Source organism: Drosophila takahashii, chromosome X (assembly GCF_030179915.1).
Source record: "Drosophila takahashii strain IR98-3 E-12201 chromosome X, DtakHiC1v2, whole genome shotgun sequence".
NCBI lineage: Eukaryota > Metazoa > Arthropoda > Insecta > Diptera > Drosophilidae > Drosophila > Drosophila takahashii.
The window spans coordinates 6,486,991-6,504,552 of record NC_091683.1 but is presented as its reverse complement, the minus strand read 5'-3'; the positions used below and the strand labels follow the sequence as shown (position 1 = coordinate 6,504,552).

Genomic DNA, 17,562 nt, shown 5'->3' with positions numbered 1-17,562 from the left:
GTTGAAATATCTGGGCGTGGCTTCGGTTCGCAATATGTGTGCGAGCGAGAGGTCAATGCGGCGTTAAAGGGAGATGGCAAATGGGACGAAGTGTAGAAATGGCAATTGCAATCTCTATGACAATTGATATTCGTTTAGCTCTCAAATTTTTAAGCTGTCGAAATTAAAATTAAATAAGATCTAATCTAATTTTTTTATTGAAAAAATGTTTTTTAATTTTATTCTTTATATTTCTTAGATTTTCAGAACCTTTCATTCTTTTCTTTTGTTTCGAATAAAATGCATATCCTTTTTGAAAAAAGCTCACATATTCAGAAGGCGCGCCTAAAGCTTACCATTTCAAAAGCCCTTTGTTTTGAATTATTTTATGAAACGTTGAACTTATTTTTGCATAAAATGTAATTATTTTATTTACAATTTGTTAAATTAATTTTTTGGTTAGCAAATCAAAACACATCTTTTAACTTATAAATTAATAAAATATTTATTTGTAAGTACTTAAAATTTATATTAAGTAAACAACTTAAAAAACAAGCCAGTTTATTATTTATCACTTTGTTTGGTTTTTTTTAAGTTGTCTTTAAAAAGTGCGCCCTTTAAAAGCTCTCTCCTAGTTCACACCCAAATACGGCAGATGGCGTGCTTACATGCAAACCAGCTATTATGGGTGTGTGTACCCGCTATATCACAAACGGTCTCTTTGAAATGCGCTTTCCGATTATTCTTTTGGCGACCATTTTAAAATTTTTTATTTTCAAACACACGAAACGCGGAAATCAACATTTTACGAAAATTATTACTTTAAAACGGGACAATCGAAATCGCAAAGTTCCAAAGACAATCGAATTGGATTTCACTGGTTGGCCAATTGGAATGCAAGCATTGCATCAAACCAGGTGTGTGTCACCGCTGAGGCAGTATTTCCGGTATAATAATAGTATTTTATGGTATATTTTTGAGACCAAATTGGTATTTCTCGTTTGGTCCGGCGCGGTCACGCTGTCACGGTTACATCATGTGCATTTTTTAAACAGAAAACTTTAATAATTTTAACTAAATTTCGGTAAATTGCCGCACTGTCGAGCGCCGGAAATGTACGGTTATTGGAGGACCCAGCCACGCTTTCCACGCATTTCCATTTCCATTTGAAAACGCAGCAGCCGCGCGGCAGCAACAAAAGAAAACCAGAGAGCGGAGAAAAAGAAACATAAAAATAAATACAAATATAAAACAAATACAAAAATATGAGCGATAGTGGCAACAATCAGGTTAGTTTGCGTGATAGAGCGAGATGGGGCGATGCGATTCTGTTTTATCAATTCGTTTACGCACACAGATGCACAAAAGTTGTCAAAAAAAAACAAAAAAAAAACATTAGAATTATATTACTTTTTGCCTGAATTTTTGTGCAGCGCAATTGGACCACGTGTGTGTGTGTGTGCAATTTGCGTTGCGGTATTTTCCTTTTCGCCAGCAACAGTGAGCACTCGATAAAGTGAACCTGGGAATTTAAGAAATATGAAAAACAAAAAAATTGTTTAAAATATTAAAGATTGCTTTTTTTTGTTAATGGCATATAACAATTTATAATTTTCTATACAACAGTTCACTTGTTCGAGTGCGCACTGTGCTTATATACACTATTATATTTCATTTTTCCTTTCGTTTCGTGTCATAATTTGTTCATTTAATTTCATTTCAGTTTTGTGACGTTGATTTTTGAGCAAAGACCCCCACAAAAAAAAATCCAAAATATAGTACACAAAAAAGTTTTTGAGTTTTTGGCGGAGGAAACCGAATACCTAGGCTGCATACCTTTTGTTTTGTATCGAAATTCTCTTCTTCCCCAAACAAAAACCAACAAAAAAAACTCTTATAAAACCATAAAACCAACCGAATCTTGAACCGGATCCCGAAATGGCGGCCTACTTGAACCGCACCATCTCGCTGGTGACCGGGCAAACGGGCCCCGCCGCCAACGACGACGATCGCCACTCCTCGTCGACGGACACGGTGGACAAATCGTCTTTGTCCCGGCTCAACTCATCCCTACAACCCTCGGGCTCCACGACGGCCGCCAATCTGCTACCCGAATCGCGGCTCTACCAATCCAACGACAAATCGCCCCTCCAGATCTTCGTGCGCGCCAAGAAGAAGATCAACGACATCTACGGGGAGATCGAGGAGTACGTCCACGAGACGACCACCTTTATCAATGGTGAGTTTTCAGGGGGAACTTGGGATGGGTAGCAGGTATCCCTGTATGGTAACTATATGGTTTTATCCTTGTAAAACCCATTAATAACCTTCATCTTTCCTTTTTTTTGTAAAAAGAACAGGATTTGATGATGAAACCCCCAGTAAAACCCATTATAAGGGGTTCTCTAGTGGTAAAGCTTTAAAAACTCTTGTGTATTCCTATAATACTGTGTTTTAAACCTCATCTGTACTTATTTTCATGTTAAAAGAACAAGATTTGATGGTAGAACCTCCATTAAAATTCATTATAAATGGTTCTCTTGTGGTAAGGCTTTAAGAACTCTTGTGAATTTCTATAAAACACAGTAATAACCTTCATGTTTACTTATTTTCATATTAAAATAAGAATATTTTATGATAAAACCGTTTATAAAGGCTTTTACCAAAAATATTTTATAATATATATCATATCATATTAAGATTTGATGACAGAATTCCCAGTAAAACCCATTATAAGGTTAGAAAAAATAATATATCTACCGAAAGAACACTTTTTTTCATATATCTTTAAAAATATATCTTTAAAATCCTGTAATCCTTACAAATAATAGTATAGATTACAACCATCAACTAGCATTAAAATTGACCTTTATGGGGTGATAACCAAAGTGGTGAAATTATAATTTGTTATTTAAGCATGTATATAACCCGTTTCTATTGCTTTTCCAGCCCTGCATGCGGAGGCGGAGATCGTGGACAAGGCGGAGCGGGAGCTGTTCGAGAGCTACGTGTACAAGGTGGCCGCCATTCGCGAGGTCCTGCAGCGGGACCACATGAAGGTGGCCTTCTTCGGACGCACCTCCAACGGCAAGAGCTCGGTGATCAACGCCATGCTGCGCGAGAAGATCCTGCCCAGCGGCATTGGCCACACGACGAACTGCTTCTGCCAAGTGGAGGGCAGCAACGGTGGCGAGGCGTATTTGATGAAAGAGGGATCCGATGAGAAGCTCAATGTGGTGGTAAGATATTCCCCTCTCTCCAGTATCTTCATCCACTTATCATGTTTACCCCTTCATCCACAGAACATCAAGCAACTGGCCAATGCTCTGTGCCAGGAGAAGCTCTGCGAGAGCAGTTTGGTGCGCATCTTCTGGCCCCGCGAACGCTGCAGCCTGCTGCGCGATGACGTCGTCTTTGTGGACTCACCGGGCGTCGATGTTTCGGCCAATCTGGACGACTGGATCGACAACCATTGCCTCAACGCCGATGTCTTTGTCCTCGTCCTGAATGCCGAGTCCACGATGACGCGTGCCGAGAAGCAATTCTTTCACACCGTCTCCCAGAAGCTGAGCAAGCCGAACATCTTCATCCTGAACAATCGCTGGGACGCCTCGGCCAATGAGCCCGAGTGCCAGGAGTCGGTAGGGTTCTCTAGGGAGTCGCTTTCTGTAGTTTTAAGTATCTTTCCTGCCTCACCAAACGAATCATTGTTATACAATTTCATATATGTATAGCTAAGATTCGTTTCTGATCTCTTGAGACCTCTTTTTGTATGCCTGTTGATGTGTGTCTTTTGTTTTTGTTTCTTAAACCCAAACAACCCATCAAACAAACAAACAACCAACCAACTATCCAATGTATTCAACGCCAGGAACTGGCCAAGGTAATGAATGAGCTAGAATCGCTTGCTTGGTCCCAAAAACCCTTCCCTTTTGCTGTTTCCTCTAGAGAACTTCGGCGACTGCCGATGGAAATCCCTCTTTCTGATCTACTAAGTACTCCTACTAATGAATTCCAACCATTTAATAGGTGAAATCCCAGCACACGGAGCGCTGCATCGATTTCCTCACCAAGGAGCTGAAGGTGAGCAACGAAAAGGAGGCCGCCGAGCGGGTTTTCTTCGTTTCGGCGAGGGAAACGCTGCAGGCGCGGATCGAGGAGGCCAAGGGCAATCCACCGCATATGGGCGCCATTGCCGAGGGCTTCCAGATGCGCTACTTTGAGTTCCAGGACTTTGAGCGCAAGTTCGAGGAGTGCATCTCGCAGAGTGCCGTCAAAACAAAGTTCCAGCAGCACAGTTCGCGGGGCAAGAGTGTCTCAGGGGATATGAAATCGATGCTGGATAATATTTACGAGCGGATTACCATCTTCCGCAATCTGAAGCAGGACCAAAAGAACATGCTAACCGAACGCATTCAGGGCACCGAGACGCAGATGATGCAGGTTACGCGCGAGATGAAGATGAAGATCCACAACATGGTCGAGGAGGTGGAGGAGAAGGTGTCGAAGGCGCTGAACGAGGAGATCTGGCGATTGGGCGTGCTGATCGATGAGTTCAACATGCCCTTCCATCCGGAGCGACTCGTGCTGAATATCTACAAGAAGGAGTTGAACGCGCATGTGGAGAGCGGGCTGGGCAGCAATCTGAGGGCCCGGCTCTCCATGGCTCTGGCCATGAATGTGGAGTCCGCCCAGACGGAGATGACCGATCGCATGCACGCCTTGGTGCCCAACGAACAGCTGCTGGCGACGAGCACCAAAATGGTGGTGCGCACGCAGCCCTTCGAGATGCTCTACTCGCTGAACTGCCAGAACCTCTGCGCCGACTTCCAGGAGGATCTGGAGTTCAAGTTCAGCTGGGGCATAGCGGCAATGATCCAGCGATTCACTGGGAAGGTGCGCGAGCGCAGCAAGAAGGGCCAGCCGGCGCTGGTCAACCGGCAGAGCAGTATTGGAGTGGGTTTAGCTTACATTAGCTTTATTACTAAACTTGTTACTAAACCTGTTACTAAATTACAGCACAGCGTATCCACGCCCGCCACGACGCCCGTGGAGGCCACGCCCGTCTGTTTGCTCCCGGCTCCTGGGGTGGCCGGCATTACGCCCGAGCAGCTGTCGTTGATCTCCCGCTTTGCGGTCTCCTCCATTGGATCCCAGGGCACCGTGGGCGGCTTGGTTGTCGCCGGCATCGTAAGTTTGCGTTCACCTTTAACCATCCCGTACCTCTTGTGCTCAAGGAAACGCCCAAGCAGGTGCTTATGAATAGCTATGTGCTGAAATCCCAACACTTGCAGATGCTGAAAACCATCGGCTGGCGGGTTTTGGTCGGCGTGGGCGCCCTCTATGGCTGCATCTACCTGTACGAGCGGCTCTCGTGGACCAACTCGGCCAAGGAGCGCACCTTCAAGGGGCAGTATGTGCGGCATGCCACCAAGAAGCTCAAGATGATAGTGGACCTTACCTCGGCCAATTGCAGCCACCAGGTGCAGCAGTGAGTGTGGATTATTTTAATGCTATTTTAAGGTGATTTCATATAATTTAATGTATGTTTTTAACCCCAGGGAACTATCGAGCACCTTTGCCCGCCTGTGCCGCACCGTCGACACCGCCACCACGGACATGAACGATGAGCTCAAGACCCTCGACTCGCAGCTGAACATCCTGGAGGCCAACCAGAAGCAGCTGAAGCTGCTGCGCAACAAGGCCAACTACATACAGAACGAGCTGGACATCTTCGAGCATAACTATATATCGCCGCAGTAGAGGAGAACCAAGGAAAACCAAACACCCAAACAAACGACTACAGCATCAATCAATTGACCACGTTTTTCGTTGCTCAACTCAGTTTATTTTCTTTTTTTTTTCTCTTTTTTTCGATGTAAATGCATGATTGAGCCCCTCTTTATTCTATTTTGTTTAAACAAATTGCTGTTGTTGTTGCAAACTATTTTAGTTTCTTTGTAATTGTTGACCCCGTAACCCGAGAACATATTTAGAAATATCCAAAACACACTGTGAGCATGGCCGGGTGCCATGGAAAACCAAGTTAAGATGAATTATATAAAGCATAAAGCATAAAGGCAACTCCCCAGAAAGCGAAGGCCTCATTTACCTTACCTAATCTAATAGAAAGTCTTGTAATTATACAATATTGTTTTGAATTGGATGCTATTTAAATGCTAGACTAATGAAAACGGCTCGTTTTGGGGTAATGCAAACACGATATAAATAGTTGTTGATGAAATGAATCATGATTCATGAACGAAAACGAAACGAAATAAAAGATATTTATGTAAGAGAAAAGTAATGATTATTATTTGATGGGCTATTTTGTGTATTATATTTTAAGGACTGAACGAGAAAGAGACGGATGATGGGCCCTATAAAAAGGGCGGGATTCTGAAATAATAGATCAAGCAAAAACGCCTCTTCATGGGGTAAAAAAATAGTGACGATCGCACTGTCAACAAACAATATTTTGTGACGAATATTGATTATACTATCCATTAATAGTAAAAAATAGTACAAATATATAAAGAATATTTATTTAATGGATGGTATAATAAATATTTCCAAAATATAAAATTAACCGGACAAACAGACATTTATGTCTCAATTTGAAAACTAGCCAAAAATATTAAAAAAATCAGTTCAGACTCGATCAACGCGAATTTTAATAAAAAAAAAATAAAAATGTAAAGCTAGTTTTCTTAATTTTATCGCTGTATTACTTAAGTTAACCAAACTGCCCCCACAGTGATAACAAGAAAGGAAGCTAGCTTCGGCCAGCCGAAGCTTATATACCCTTGCAGATCATTCCTATTAATTAACAAATCGCAAAAATGTTCAATTTTCTAATATTTCTCATTAATTTTCCGATCGTTCCTATGGCAGCTATATGATATAGTCGTCCGATTTTGATCAAATTAAAATTGAAATTCGGAAATATTTAAAAAGAGTCATATCCTAGAGTAGAAGATAATACAATAAAAACCAAAGAAGCTAGAATTTATTTCCTATTACTTTTCCATTAATTTTCCGATCGTTCCTATGGCAGCTATATGATATAGTCGTCCGATTTTGATTAAATTAAAATTGAAATTCGAAAATATTTAAAAAGAGTCATATCCTAGAGTAGAAGATAATACAATAAAAACCAAAGAAGCTAGAATTTATTTCCTATTACTTTTCCATTAATTTTCCGATCGTTCCTATGGCAGCTATATGATATAGTCGTCCGATTTTGATTAAATTAAAATTGAAATTCGAAAATATTTAAAAAGAGTCATATCCTAGAGTAGAAGATAATACAATAAAAACCAAAGAAGCTAGAATTTATTTCCTATTACTTTTCCATTATTTTTCCGATCGTTCCTATGGCAGCTATATGATATAGCAGTCCGATTTTTTAAATAATTAATTCGAAATTCAGAAATATTTAAAAAATAACATCCCCAAAAGTAGAAGGTAATATTTCAAAAAACACCGAAGCTAGAATTTTTTAAAGTTTTTTTTTCCGATTGTTCCTATGGGAGCTATAAGATATAGTTGTCCGATCCGGTCGGCTCCGACATATATACTACCTGCAATAGAAAGAAGACTTTTGCGAAAGTTTTGTCCCGATAGCTCAAAAACTGAGAGACTAGTTTGCGTAGAAACAGACAGACGGACAGACGGACAGACGGACGGACAGACGGACATGGCTAGATCGACTCGTCTTGTGATGCTGATCAAGAATATATATACTTTATGGGGTCGGAAACGTCTCCTTCACTGCGTTGCAAACTTCTGACTGAAATCATAATACCCTCTGCAAGGGTATAAAAACTCAATTCGCATTGTCTTTTTCGTTTTAATCATATCGTTTTGATCGGGATCACACATTTGGTTAATTCTTAGTTATTTTCCTGCTGTGCCACTTGATTTCTTCGAAGCGTTTGCTAATACAAAATGTACAAAAAATATATAGTTCGTGTGTTTAGGCAAATAAATATATAGTAAGTTTTTTGTTTGGAATACAAAATATTATTTTGGATTTATATAAAGGCAGCCGGTAATCGGTAAATACAATACTTGGTTATATTTTAAATTACGTGTGTATAAACTTCTTAAACGAATCGAATCTATACATTTCTACACATTTGCCGAAAACAAATAACAAAAGTTTCCACTTTGAACTTACTAAATAGATATGGGGTTGATTTCAGATAGCAGTTTACAGATTACAGGTGTGTTTTTTTTTGTGTTTTGAGTTGAAGGTTGGATCTGATTTATCAGACCAGTCAAAGAAACTAAACAAGTAGACGATGCCGAATCAGTGGGCGGATCGTATTGGATCGGTATTGGTATATCGCTATATAGTATATATATGATATCCTATCGTTTTACAGGAAGTACGGCGTTGTGTTCTGCTTGGGTATCACCCTCTCCGCATCCGGGACCGCCAGGAAGATCTTCGTCTGCCGCTGCTGCGCCGTCTCGAAGCTCAGGATGGCGGCCACGTTGCCGCAGCGATAGCAATAGTTGGGCGCCGACCAGACCGTCACCAGCTTGCCCTCGAACATGTACTTGATGCCCTCGTTGACCAGCTGATGGGCGCGGCAGATCAAATCCAGGTTATTGATGGCCATGAAGTCCTTGGTGACATTGTGGCCGAACAGCCAGCCGGCGCCACGGGGACTCTGGCCCCAGTACTCCATGTCCTCGGGATCGGACCAAACCAGATCGCAGAAGGCGCCCTTGTAGGGAATCTCCCCGTTCCGCTCGATGGTTCTGATCTGATCCAGGGTGATGATCTCGGGACTCAGGCCGCCGTGCACGCACAGCACCTCCTCGTCGATGATCTGGAAGGGAATACTTATATATTATATATATGTTATTTAGGGAATTTATATAGATTAACCCACGGCGGCGATGGTGAGCAGATCGAAGACCTTGCAGCAGTATTTCCAGCCATTGGCATTCCCATACTTGCTGAAGCATTCGTCGAAGAACCCGTACACCTTGGTGATCTGCCGCGTTTCGTGGTTGCCCCGCAGCAGGGTGATTCTACTAGGATATCGCGCCTTTAAGGTGAGCAACCTGGTGAAGGTCTCCAGCGAATAGTAGCCCCTGTCCACAAAGTCGCCCATGAATATGTAGTTGGTGTCCGGCACCTGGCCGCCCGTGCGGAATAGTTGCTCCAGGTCGTAGAACTAGGGGATATAGATGATATAGATAGGGATTACCATGTGGAATCATGGGTTCATTACCTGACCATGGATATCCCCGCAAACGGTGACGGGCGTGCTCACGGGCAGGATGTTCGTCTCCTCCAGCAGGATGTCGCACACCATCTCGCAGAGCTTCTTCAGCTCGTTCTCCGGCAAATACTTGCACTCCTTCACGATCTCGATCCACTTGTCCACATCGCCCATGTTGTAGTTTCTGCTTTTTGCAATTTCTCAATTCGAGTTTCTCGTTTCTGGCTTATGTTTTGGTATTAAAAACATATGAATTCATAAAATACTGCACAGTATATACCAAGCGCATCGATAATGTTATCGATAGAGTCTTAGAGACGAGCAATTAATATCGATGTATGGGTACTTTTGATTTTCCGGTATTTAAATATACGGTAGTTTTTTAATAGTTGAATATAAAATACAAAGCAGAAAAATACGAAAAGGAATATCGATAGTAAGGGTTGAAACCCCGCTAGACACTTATCAGAGTCTCAAACCAAACTGAAATTTAGCCAAGACACTCGCCTTTCCCTGGTGTGTACACACTGATGAACTAGTTCCATTTCGCCTGCTATCGATAGCTTTAATCAAAATTCAAATTCAAATTTAAATTCAAATTCAAACCCTTTGGCGGCAATCTTATGTTTTTTTCGTTTTTCTAGCCTAAGCCAACCGAAAATTAGTTGCAATTAGCTTTTAGCCGCCACAAATCATAATTAGGCCGCCCCGCCGCTCGCTGAAAGCTTTTTAAATCCTCTTATTTTTTAACCCCTCCATTTTGTGCATATTCTTGTGTCGTTTTTTTCGCTTCTTGAAAATAATCACGCTTTTAAATTTTATTGCCATGGCACGCTACTTGTTTGTTTTGTTTTCCTTTGCCGTTTCCACGCCTTCTTTTCTTTTTTTAGGCGAGGGAAGGGGCGTTAAGGGTTAAGGGTTATGAGAAGCGTGCTGGCATGCGTTCTTTTTTTGGCACGGGGGTGGCGCACATGGGTTAATGGCCCTGCAGCTTGTTTAGAGTCTCATTATCACGCTGTGTTGTTTTTATTTTTTTTTTTTGGTTTTGCATCTTGAGTTGGAAAATTAAACGTGCCATTTAAAAAGGTGACAAGCTGCGAATCGAGGGAAATCAAAGGAAAACTGAAGTTAAAACTGATGAAAAAGAAATTAAATTTAAATGTAGTGTATGTCACAAATTGGGAAATATTTTAATTGGTTTTAGTAAAATCAGTAATATTATAAATAAATAAATTTAGTAAATAATATATAATATAATACAAATATAATATTTTATTTGGCTTAGATTATTTAGCTCTTAAGAAATTACATAAAATAATGGTAATGCTTTGAAAATCATTTAAAAAGACAGCAGATGACAAAATAAAGATCATAAATGTGATTTTTTTGAAGTTTAGATGTTTATATGTTATTTTTTTAATTTTGTTTTTATTTGCCGAGTATATAAAGCTCGTCCCCCCCCCTCCCTTTCTCTCTTTCTCTTTTGCTTTCTATCTTTATAACTCTCTTTCCCACTCCACTATTTTTGCCAAGATGGCGTGCTCCATCATTAGTGCCGTTACTTTATGCCCTTCCGTTTTGGTATTCAACTTGGGCTTGTTCTCTGCGCTGCTTTTTCTGCTCTTTTGGCCAGCTTTCCCGCTTTCTCCTTCTTTCTCCGCCTTCTCCTCCTCTCTCCTCCTTTCACATCCTTCCATTGTCCCTGCTGTCGCTGTTTGTGTCCGCCTGGCACAATGTTGACAATTAAGTTAAACTTGTTTTCTTACTTCGTTTCGTTACGTTTCGTTCCGTTTCGCCAATTCCGCTCGCATTCTCCCCCTAAAAGTCAAAGTCCTGTCGTCTGCGGCTGATGTGGCTGATAATTATGTGCCCCCTGCACGGACGAGAAGGACAACGGACAGCGGACAGCGGACAGCGGACAACGGACTTTATCTTTGGCAGTCACACGGTGCCAAAAAGTCCTGCGCTCCATACTAAATAATTCTTTATTTCATAATAGTGTTTTCCTAGGAACAAGACGTTAAAAACGAGGAAGAAATAGCAGAACCTGCACCCAGAAAAACTATCAAATCGATAAATGAAGCGATCTTAGAGCAGTCACGAAAATCCTGTTTTTGCAATAGCCCAAATCCAAAATTTCCACTAAAACAAATCGGAATTTTGGCCATAGCAATGACAATAGAAGTCCAAATATGGAGTGTCATACTTTTCTGAACTCGTTATTAAATTTCCTATCGATTTGCGTTTAAACCTAAAGTTTTTATTTTTTATCCATTTTTTGCAAAAAATCATGGGGTACCCCCTTATAAAAAATTTGAAAATTGGCGAAAATTGTATTATTCCAAAATCTCACTGAAAATGGTATGGATTAATTTATTATTTTGTTATCTGTTCAAAACAGTATGTATTTTTGGTGTAGGACCATTTTTAGCCAAGTTATAGCAATAAAACAAAAAGGAAAAATTCCTATTTTTACCAAAAACCCAGATCCCGAACTTTCCACGCAAAAATAATTCGTTTTTTAGCCGAAACGATGGAAATATAGATTCATTATAGAATATAATTCATTAGCTAGCTTTCAGCTGCTTTATTTAACTATTTTGTGCTGTGCAGGAAATGTGTGGAAACAGTTAGAGCATTGGGTCACTTTGATTTTTGGCACTGTTGTCCGCCTCCTTTTTAGTTAGCTTTTCTTGTTGACGTTTTGTTAACTTGTTTTTTCCTGTGCCACAGTGGCCACGCCCCCTCCCGCACTTACGGCCCTCTACCATTTATTTCTTTTTTTTCTCATTTCTCTGACGGCTTTTTGGCTGCTGGATGCCCTTGCTCTTGTCGCTTGAATTGTCGACGAAAATTAAATAAAATTAATTACCGCGTGTGTTTGTATAAACACACACAGGGAGACAAGACAGCGATTCGCGCTCCGCTGAACCGCCCACTTGCCACCCACCCACCCAACCACCCATCCAACCACCCAACCACCCACCTGTGCCGTTTGATTCACGCGCGTGTGCGTTTCCCGCGACCTCAAGGAGCCCACAGTCCGCCCACAGTTGCATCAACATTTAAATCAACATCAACATCAGCGAGTCACAGCCGCAACATCGGGACAAAGGATTTTCGACTGACCAAATCGGAGGTCACTTTGTCATAACATTCAAGAGCTAATGAAGCGTTCAAGACGCGCCGCTAGTGAGAACTGCAATTTAATGGGCTGATTTGGTAGGTAAATAATAAGGGCATTACAACTGAAGGCATATTTGTTAGTATTAAAAAAATAGTAGTAGTTAAAAAAAGAGTAAAAATGCAATTTAATAGTGCAAATTAATAAGTAATATGGTTAAAGCTTAAAGCTAAATATTTGTTTTTTTTTTTATAATTATTCATCTTAGTTCTACAAGTTGAAAAATTAAATTAAAATTAATTAGAATTTGTGTAGCTACTTTTAGAAATTTTAGTTCACATTAAATATTAATGCAAGCTAATATTAATATTAGAAAATATTATTTCCTTATGTATTTTAAGTTATGTTTGTTTTACTGGAATATATTATTTTTTCTTTGCATTTTTTTTCATTTAAAAGAAGTCTTTGCAATTTAAATAATTATCACTGCAAATGACTTTAAACTGTTCAATAATTCTGCATAACATGTAAAGGCTTAAAAGTAAAAGACCAACTCATCATAATAAATAAATTCGCAAAGTTATTAAAACGTACAAAGGCCGTGGCTAAAAATAAACATCAAAGGGGGCGAAAGGCAAATATATTTCATTTTACCAATGAATTACAACAAGCGAAATCCAATTAAGGATAAATATCAAATATCAATATGGAATCATCGATAGAATAAAACTAAAAGGCGATTGTGTTTACATACAGGTATTTTCACCGCTTCGCAGGTCAAAAGGTAAAAGGGGGGCTGGAAGTGGCAACTGGGCGGTTCGTGTTGCCAGGTCCTACTGTATCCCGTGGCGAAAGCGTGTCGACGGCATCTCCAACTCCCTTTCTCTCCAACTCCATCTCCATTTCCATTTCCATCATCATTATCAACAGTTGCCATTCGGAGGCCACTCGGAGGCACAGCGGTCGAGGATCTGGAATCGCAGGACTCTGCCACTGCCGCCGTGTTGCTTTAAATTATCTGTTGTTGCTGCCGGCGTTACATTCGAACCACCCCCTACCCACTACCCACTTACCCATCTACCCCAAAACCCTACACCCCAACAACTGCCACCCGTCTACTATTTAACGCTCCAGTTTTAGCTGCCTTCTCTGCACTGAGACAATTTATAAGTTTAGTTTAATGGCAATTTAATTTAAGTAAATCTTTGAACATTTTAAGACTGTAGAAATTAAGATTTAAGATTGCAGACTAAAAGATCATCTTGTTAGTTACAAATCGTTTATTAAATTACATAAAAAATAATACAAATCCCTGAAAAACATTAAAACTTTAAAGATTCTGTAATCCCCAAAAATTTGTTAGTTGAATTTCACGCCTATGGGCTTGAAAAAAATCAACCCAGAATAAATATTATACTTTTTTTGTATATACGAAGATTTGTAAATACGAAGATTTATGAAATGCTTATAGATTTAAAAACACTAAATAAGAGATCTTTAGAGATTTGTTTTTTTCTTAGTGTGTTCTAAAAATCTTTGGAGATATCTATGATTACCTAGAATAAATTTTATATTTTTTATAAGATTAGTTTCTCATCAAAAAAATAAATAAAATAGGAAAAAAATGTATTAAATTTTTATACAGTTTATTGTGCGAGTTAGCAACCGGAAGTGTGTTTTTCTCAGTGTACCTTTTTTCGAGGGCAACATCTTGCCACGTTTGCTGTCATTTTTAGGCGGGTTCTCGTGTCGTTTGGCCACGTTTTGTCGCCCAGTGGGTGGGATGGGGTGTTTTCGGGGGGCGTTACTCCTCCCACTCCTTCACGCCCTCCCCCTTTTTCCTCCCCCTTTCCCTTTGTCTCTGTTGTGTCATTTCATGCGTTTGCTTTGTTTTATTTATTTTAACTTTTGTGCCCATCTACCTCGCTCTTTCTTATCTCCCCCTATCCCCCTCCCTCTCGCTCCCACTCCTGCCATTGCCATCTCACTTGCTCCTCAACCAGTAGATTGTCATTACTATTTGTTGTTGTTGTCGCTGCTTCTTTGTGGCCTTTTGACTTTTTAGTGCTTTGGCATTTGACTTTTTCTTCTTCCTTCCCTTTCCTTTCCTTCCCTCTTTTCCCCAAAAATAACGGGGGGCTGAGGAGGGGGCGTGGCAAATTGTATTACATACATAGTTTGCTTGCCGTTGCGATAAAAACGAAAATAAAAGCCAAAGCGGAGCAGATAAAATTAAATAGTGACCCAGGATGGACACAACAACAGCAAAAATAGATAGAGAGGGGGGAGGGGGAGTGGGTGAAGTGGGCGTTACCTGCTGCCGTGGGCGTGGTTCACGTACAAAAACTAATCGTTCAATTAAGTTGCCCGCGGGGCGGCGATGGGGGCGTGGCACCTAGAACATGTCCGAAACAAGCAGCGAACGCAAAAAGTTAATGAAAAAAACTGTAGAAGCAGCGAACAAAAAATTCGAGTTTGTGCAGATTGTATTAGGAAATATAAAATGAAGAGCACTGTAAAAAAATAAGAGGCTTTTGGGAAACGTAAATATGCATAAGATCGAGTGCTATCGAGAAACCCTTTGGTGGCGAATTTTATTATTATAGAGAATCTCCAGTAAAAATGTGAAATAAAATAAAAAATTATTATTATATATACCTACTAATATTTGTATTTTTAAGTAAATAAATATTATTATATTATATTATTAAATATTAAATACTATTATAAACTAAAATATATATTTTTTAAAGAATTTTGCTAGCTTTTTTAATTACGCCTAAAGGGCGTTAACTTTCTGAAGGCAGTGTCAAGCTGCAGTTCTCCAAATCTACACATCTCGCTCGCTTGCACTGCCCTTCGCTCTCCCTCTCCCCCTTTCCAACTCTCTCCCTTTCCAACGCTCCCACAACTCTCCGCTCCCCTCTGGAGCTGCTAAGCTCGGCTTGTTGTAATTAGTTAGTTCTCATTTACAGGTGTCCGAATAAAGTCGCGCGAAAGTATTCTCCCGCGTTTCCGATCGTTCTTTCTGTGATCATTCTTTTGCGACTCGAAAAAGAATTAATAAAGGAAGTGAATAAAAGTGAAGTGAATACATATTTGATTACCCAAAAGCATTAACCATGTGGTTGTTTAAAAATATGAAGGTAAGTGGGATTTTTTATTACCAATAAATACATATATAATTTATAGAAATACATTATTTTTGAACATATTTTTTCAATATTTACGGTATTTTATTTAATTTTATTTATTTATTTTTTATTTATTTTTATTTATTTGTCTCACCCCGTTTTTCGCTGTGTAAAGGTGCTCAGTTGTCGTCTCGCATTTTATTTACTTCCGTCTGCCTCCTGTTTTCGCAATACATCTGCAGTGTAATGGGGCATAAAGGGTGGCGAGGGGGTAAATGAAATGAGGAGAAGAAGGGTGGAAAGGGGTGAGAGGGGAGAAGGGCAGCTTTTGCTCTTTAATTTCTTTTGAGCACAAAACAATTATCAATTAATGTACCGTTATGTGTATGTATGCGTTTGTGTCTGTGTCAGTGTGTGCGTACGTGCGCGTGCGAGTGTATGTGTGTGTGTGTGTGGAGTATGTTTGTTTGGAAATGAAATTGTTTGAGCTTACATTGTCAAGCGGCAATGAAGAACGAAGAGAACCAAATGAAAGGGACGAAAGTCGCGGAGAAAGGGACAGTGATGAAAAGGCGCAAAAGGATTGTAGTTGTTTTCCTGCTACCCAAAAATAAAGTTTGTTTGCTCGCACTCTCGGCAGAATGTAAATATTTATTACGCCCAACATAAAGTGCTGCGATATTGAAGGCGAAAAACGCCGGCAATGTGAAAGAAAAGCGAAAGGAACAAAAGATATATTCATATGAATGAATTTAATATCCTTAAATTTTGGACCCAAGAAATATAAGTAAAATATATTTTCGAGCCTTAAATATTTTCATCTATTTTTTTTCATAGATTTTTTGTATTTTTTTTTTTAATTTTTTAACGTTTTTTAAAAAAAATTACGTGATAAAATCTAATTATTGTTTCAAGCCCTGAATCTACCTATGAATTCTCCATCTAATATAATCTTGCTTTCTATGTTTTTTTTTGAATATTTAATCCTATTTCAATATGATGTGTTCAATTATTGAATTACATGTGTAGATTGTTTTTTCATGCCTTAAATCTTTGCATATAATTTTTTCCCCAGTTCTTTGATTAAGTATTCCTTGATTTCGCCATGATGCGAAATACCCCGTAAGTGCAATTCGAATTGGATAATCCGCAAACAGCTGGTCGACTTGTCTTAGTTAACCCTTTGGCCCAGGAATTAAGTCATTAGGCCAGCTATTATGGCCAGAACAGAACAGAAAGCCGTTGGCAGCCCGCACATTTGCCATTTTGCCATTTTCATTGCGGATTCAATGGGATATATGTACATATGTATGAAACTATAGAAACTATACACAGACGATTCCGAATACGATTCCGATTCGATGGGATTGCCAAATGCAATTTGGTTCATTTTAATTTTATATGATTTTCATTTTCATTCTGGTATCATTTTGTTTTATTATCTTGCCGGCGTTGCAAGTTGCAAGTTACATATCGCAAAATGTCAGAGCGTTTTATTGCATTTGATTTCATTTTCTACATGTGCATTATACAGCCCACACAAGTGCACAAATATACATACATATGTATGTGAATATGTGGATATATCCTTTGTTGTTGCCCACACGTTTCCATTTCATTTTCCAGTTGATGTTTTTTGAGCAATGCATTTTATTTATATTTGCTTAATTTTACTCTATTTGCATTGTTTTTTATGTAAATGATTGCAATTGTTGCCGTTTGTTGTTGTTCTCCTTGTTGTTGTTGTTGTTGTTGCTCCCGATGATGATGCGGCTGTTGCCTTTGTTGTTATTTGAAATTCCTTTTGAAATTGCTATCCACGAGTCGTCCTGTCACTGCAATTGCGTTTTGGCCGGTGGAGAAGGGTCCCGGAATTGCCAGGAAGTGTTGCCCAGGAAGCCATAGATATTTACCGAAATATTTTTAGAAAATAACCCTCTTATAAATAAAAAGGCTGTCAGTTAATCTAACTTAATAAAAAGGTAAATTAATAATTAGTATTGGCAAAGACTTGGTATAAAAAAAAAAATTATAAATATTTGTGAATAAACCTGAAAATTAAATATTAAATATTTAAACTTTT

The 17,562-nt window shown here is 39.4% G+C and overlaps 2 protein-coding genes across 3 annotated transcripts; one reads left to right on the top strand and one right to left on the bottom strand.

The window, feature by feature from the left end:
* The first annotated feature begins 977 nt into the window (after window positions 1-977).
* Window positions 978-6,282, top strand: Marf (Mitochondrial assembly regulatory factor). Of its 2 annotated transcripts, none has more exons than XM_017145966.3 (8): window positions 978-1,268; window positions 1,703-2,218; window positions 2,929-3,218; window positions 3,282-3,620; window positions 4,009-4,935; window positions 4,999-5,169; window positions 5,274-5,470; window positions 5,541-6,282. In XM_017145966.3, the coding sequence occupies exons 2-8, from the start codon at window positions 1,918-1,920 to the stop codon at window positions 5,740-5,742; spliced, it is 2,427 nt and encodes an 808-aa protein (XP_017001455.1). In that variant the 5' UTR covers window positions 978-1,268; window positions 1,703-1,917; the 3' UTR covers window positions 5,743-6,282. The 2 variants fall into 2 exon arrangements, with proteins under 2 accessions (XP_017001455.1, XP_070074618.1); XM_070218517.1 differs by having other exon boundaries at window positions 5,232-5,470.
* A 1,529-nt stretch (window positions 6,283-7,811) lies between these two features.
* Window positions 7,812-9,455, bottom strand: PpV (Protein phosphatase V). Its single transcript, XM_017145967.3, has 3 exons — window positions 9,231-9,455; window positions 8,886-9,173; window positions 7,812-8,822 (listed from the first exon to the last, which is right to left on the bottom strand). The coding sequence occupies exons 1-3, from the start codon at window positions 9,393-9,395 to the stop codon at window positions 8,364-8,366; spliced, it is 912 nt and encodes a 303-aa protein (XP_017001456.1). The 5' UTR covers window positions 9,396-9,455; the 3' UTR covers window positions 7,812-8,363.
* Between the last annotated feature and the right edge of the window lie 8,107 nt (window positions 9,456-17,562).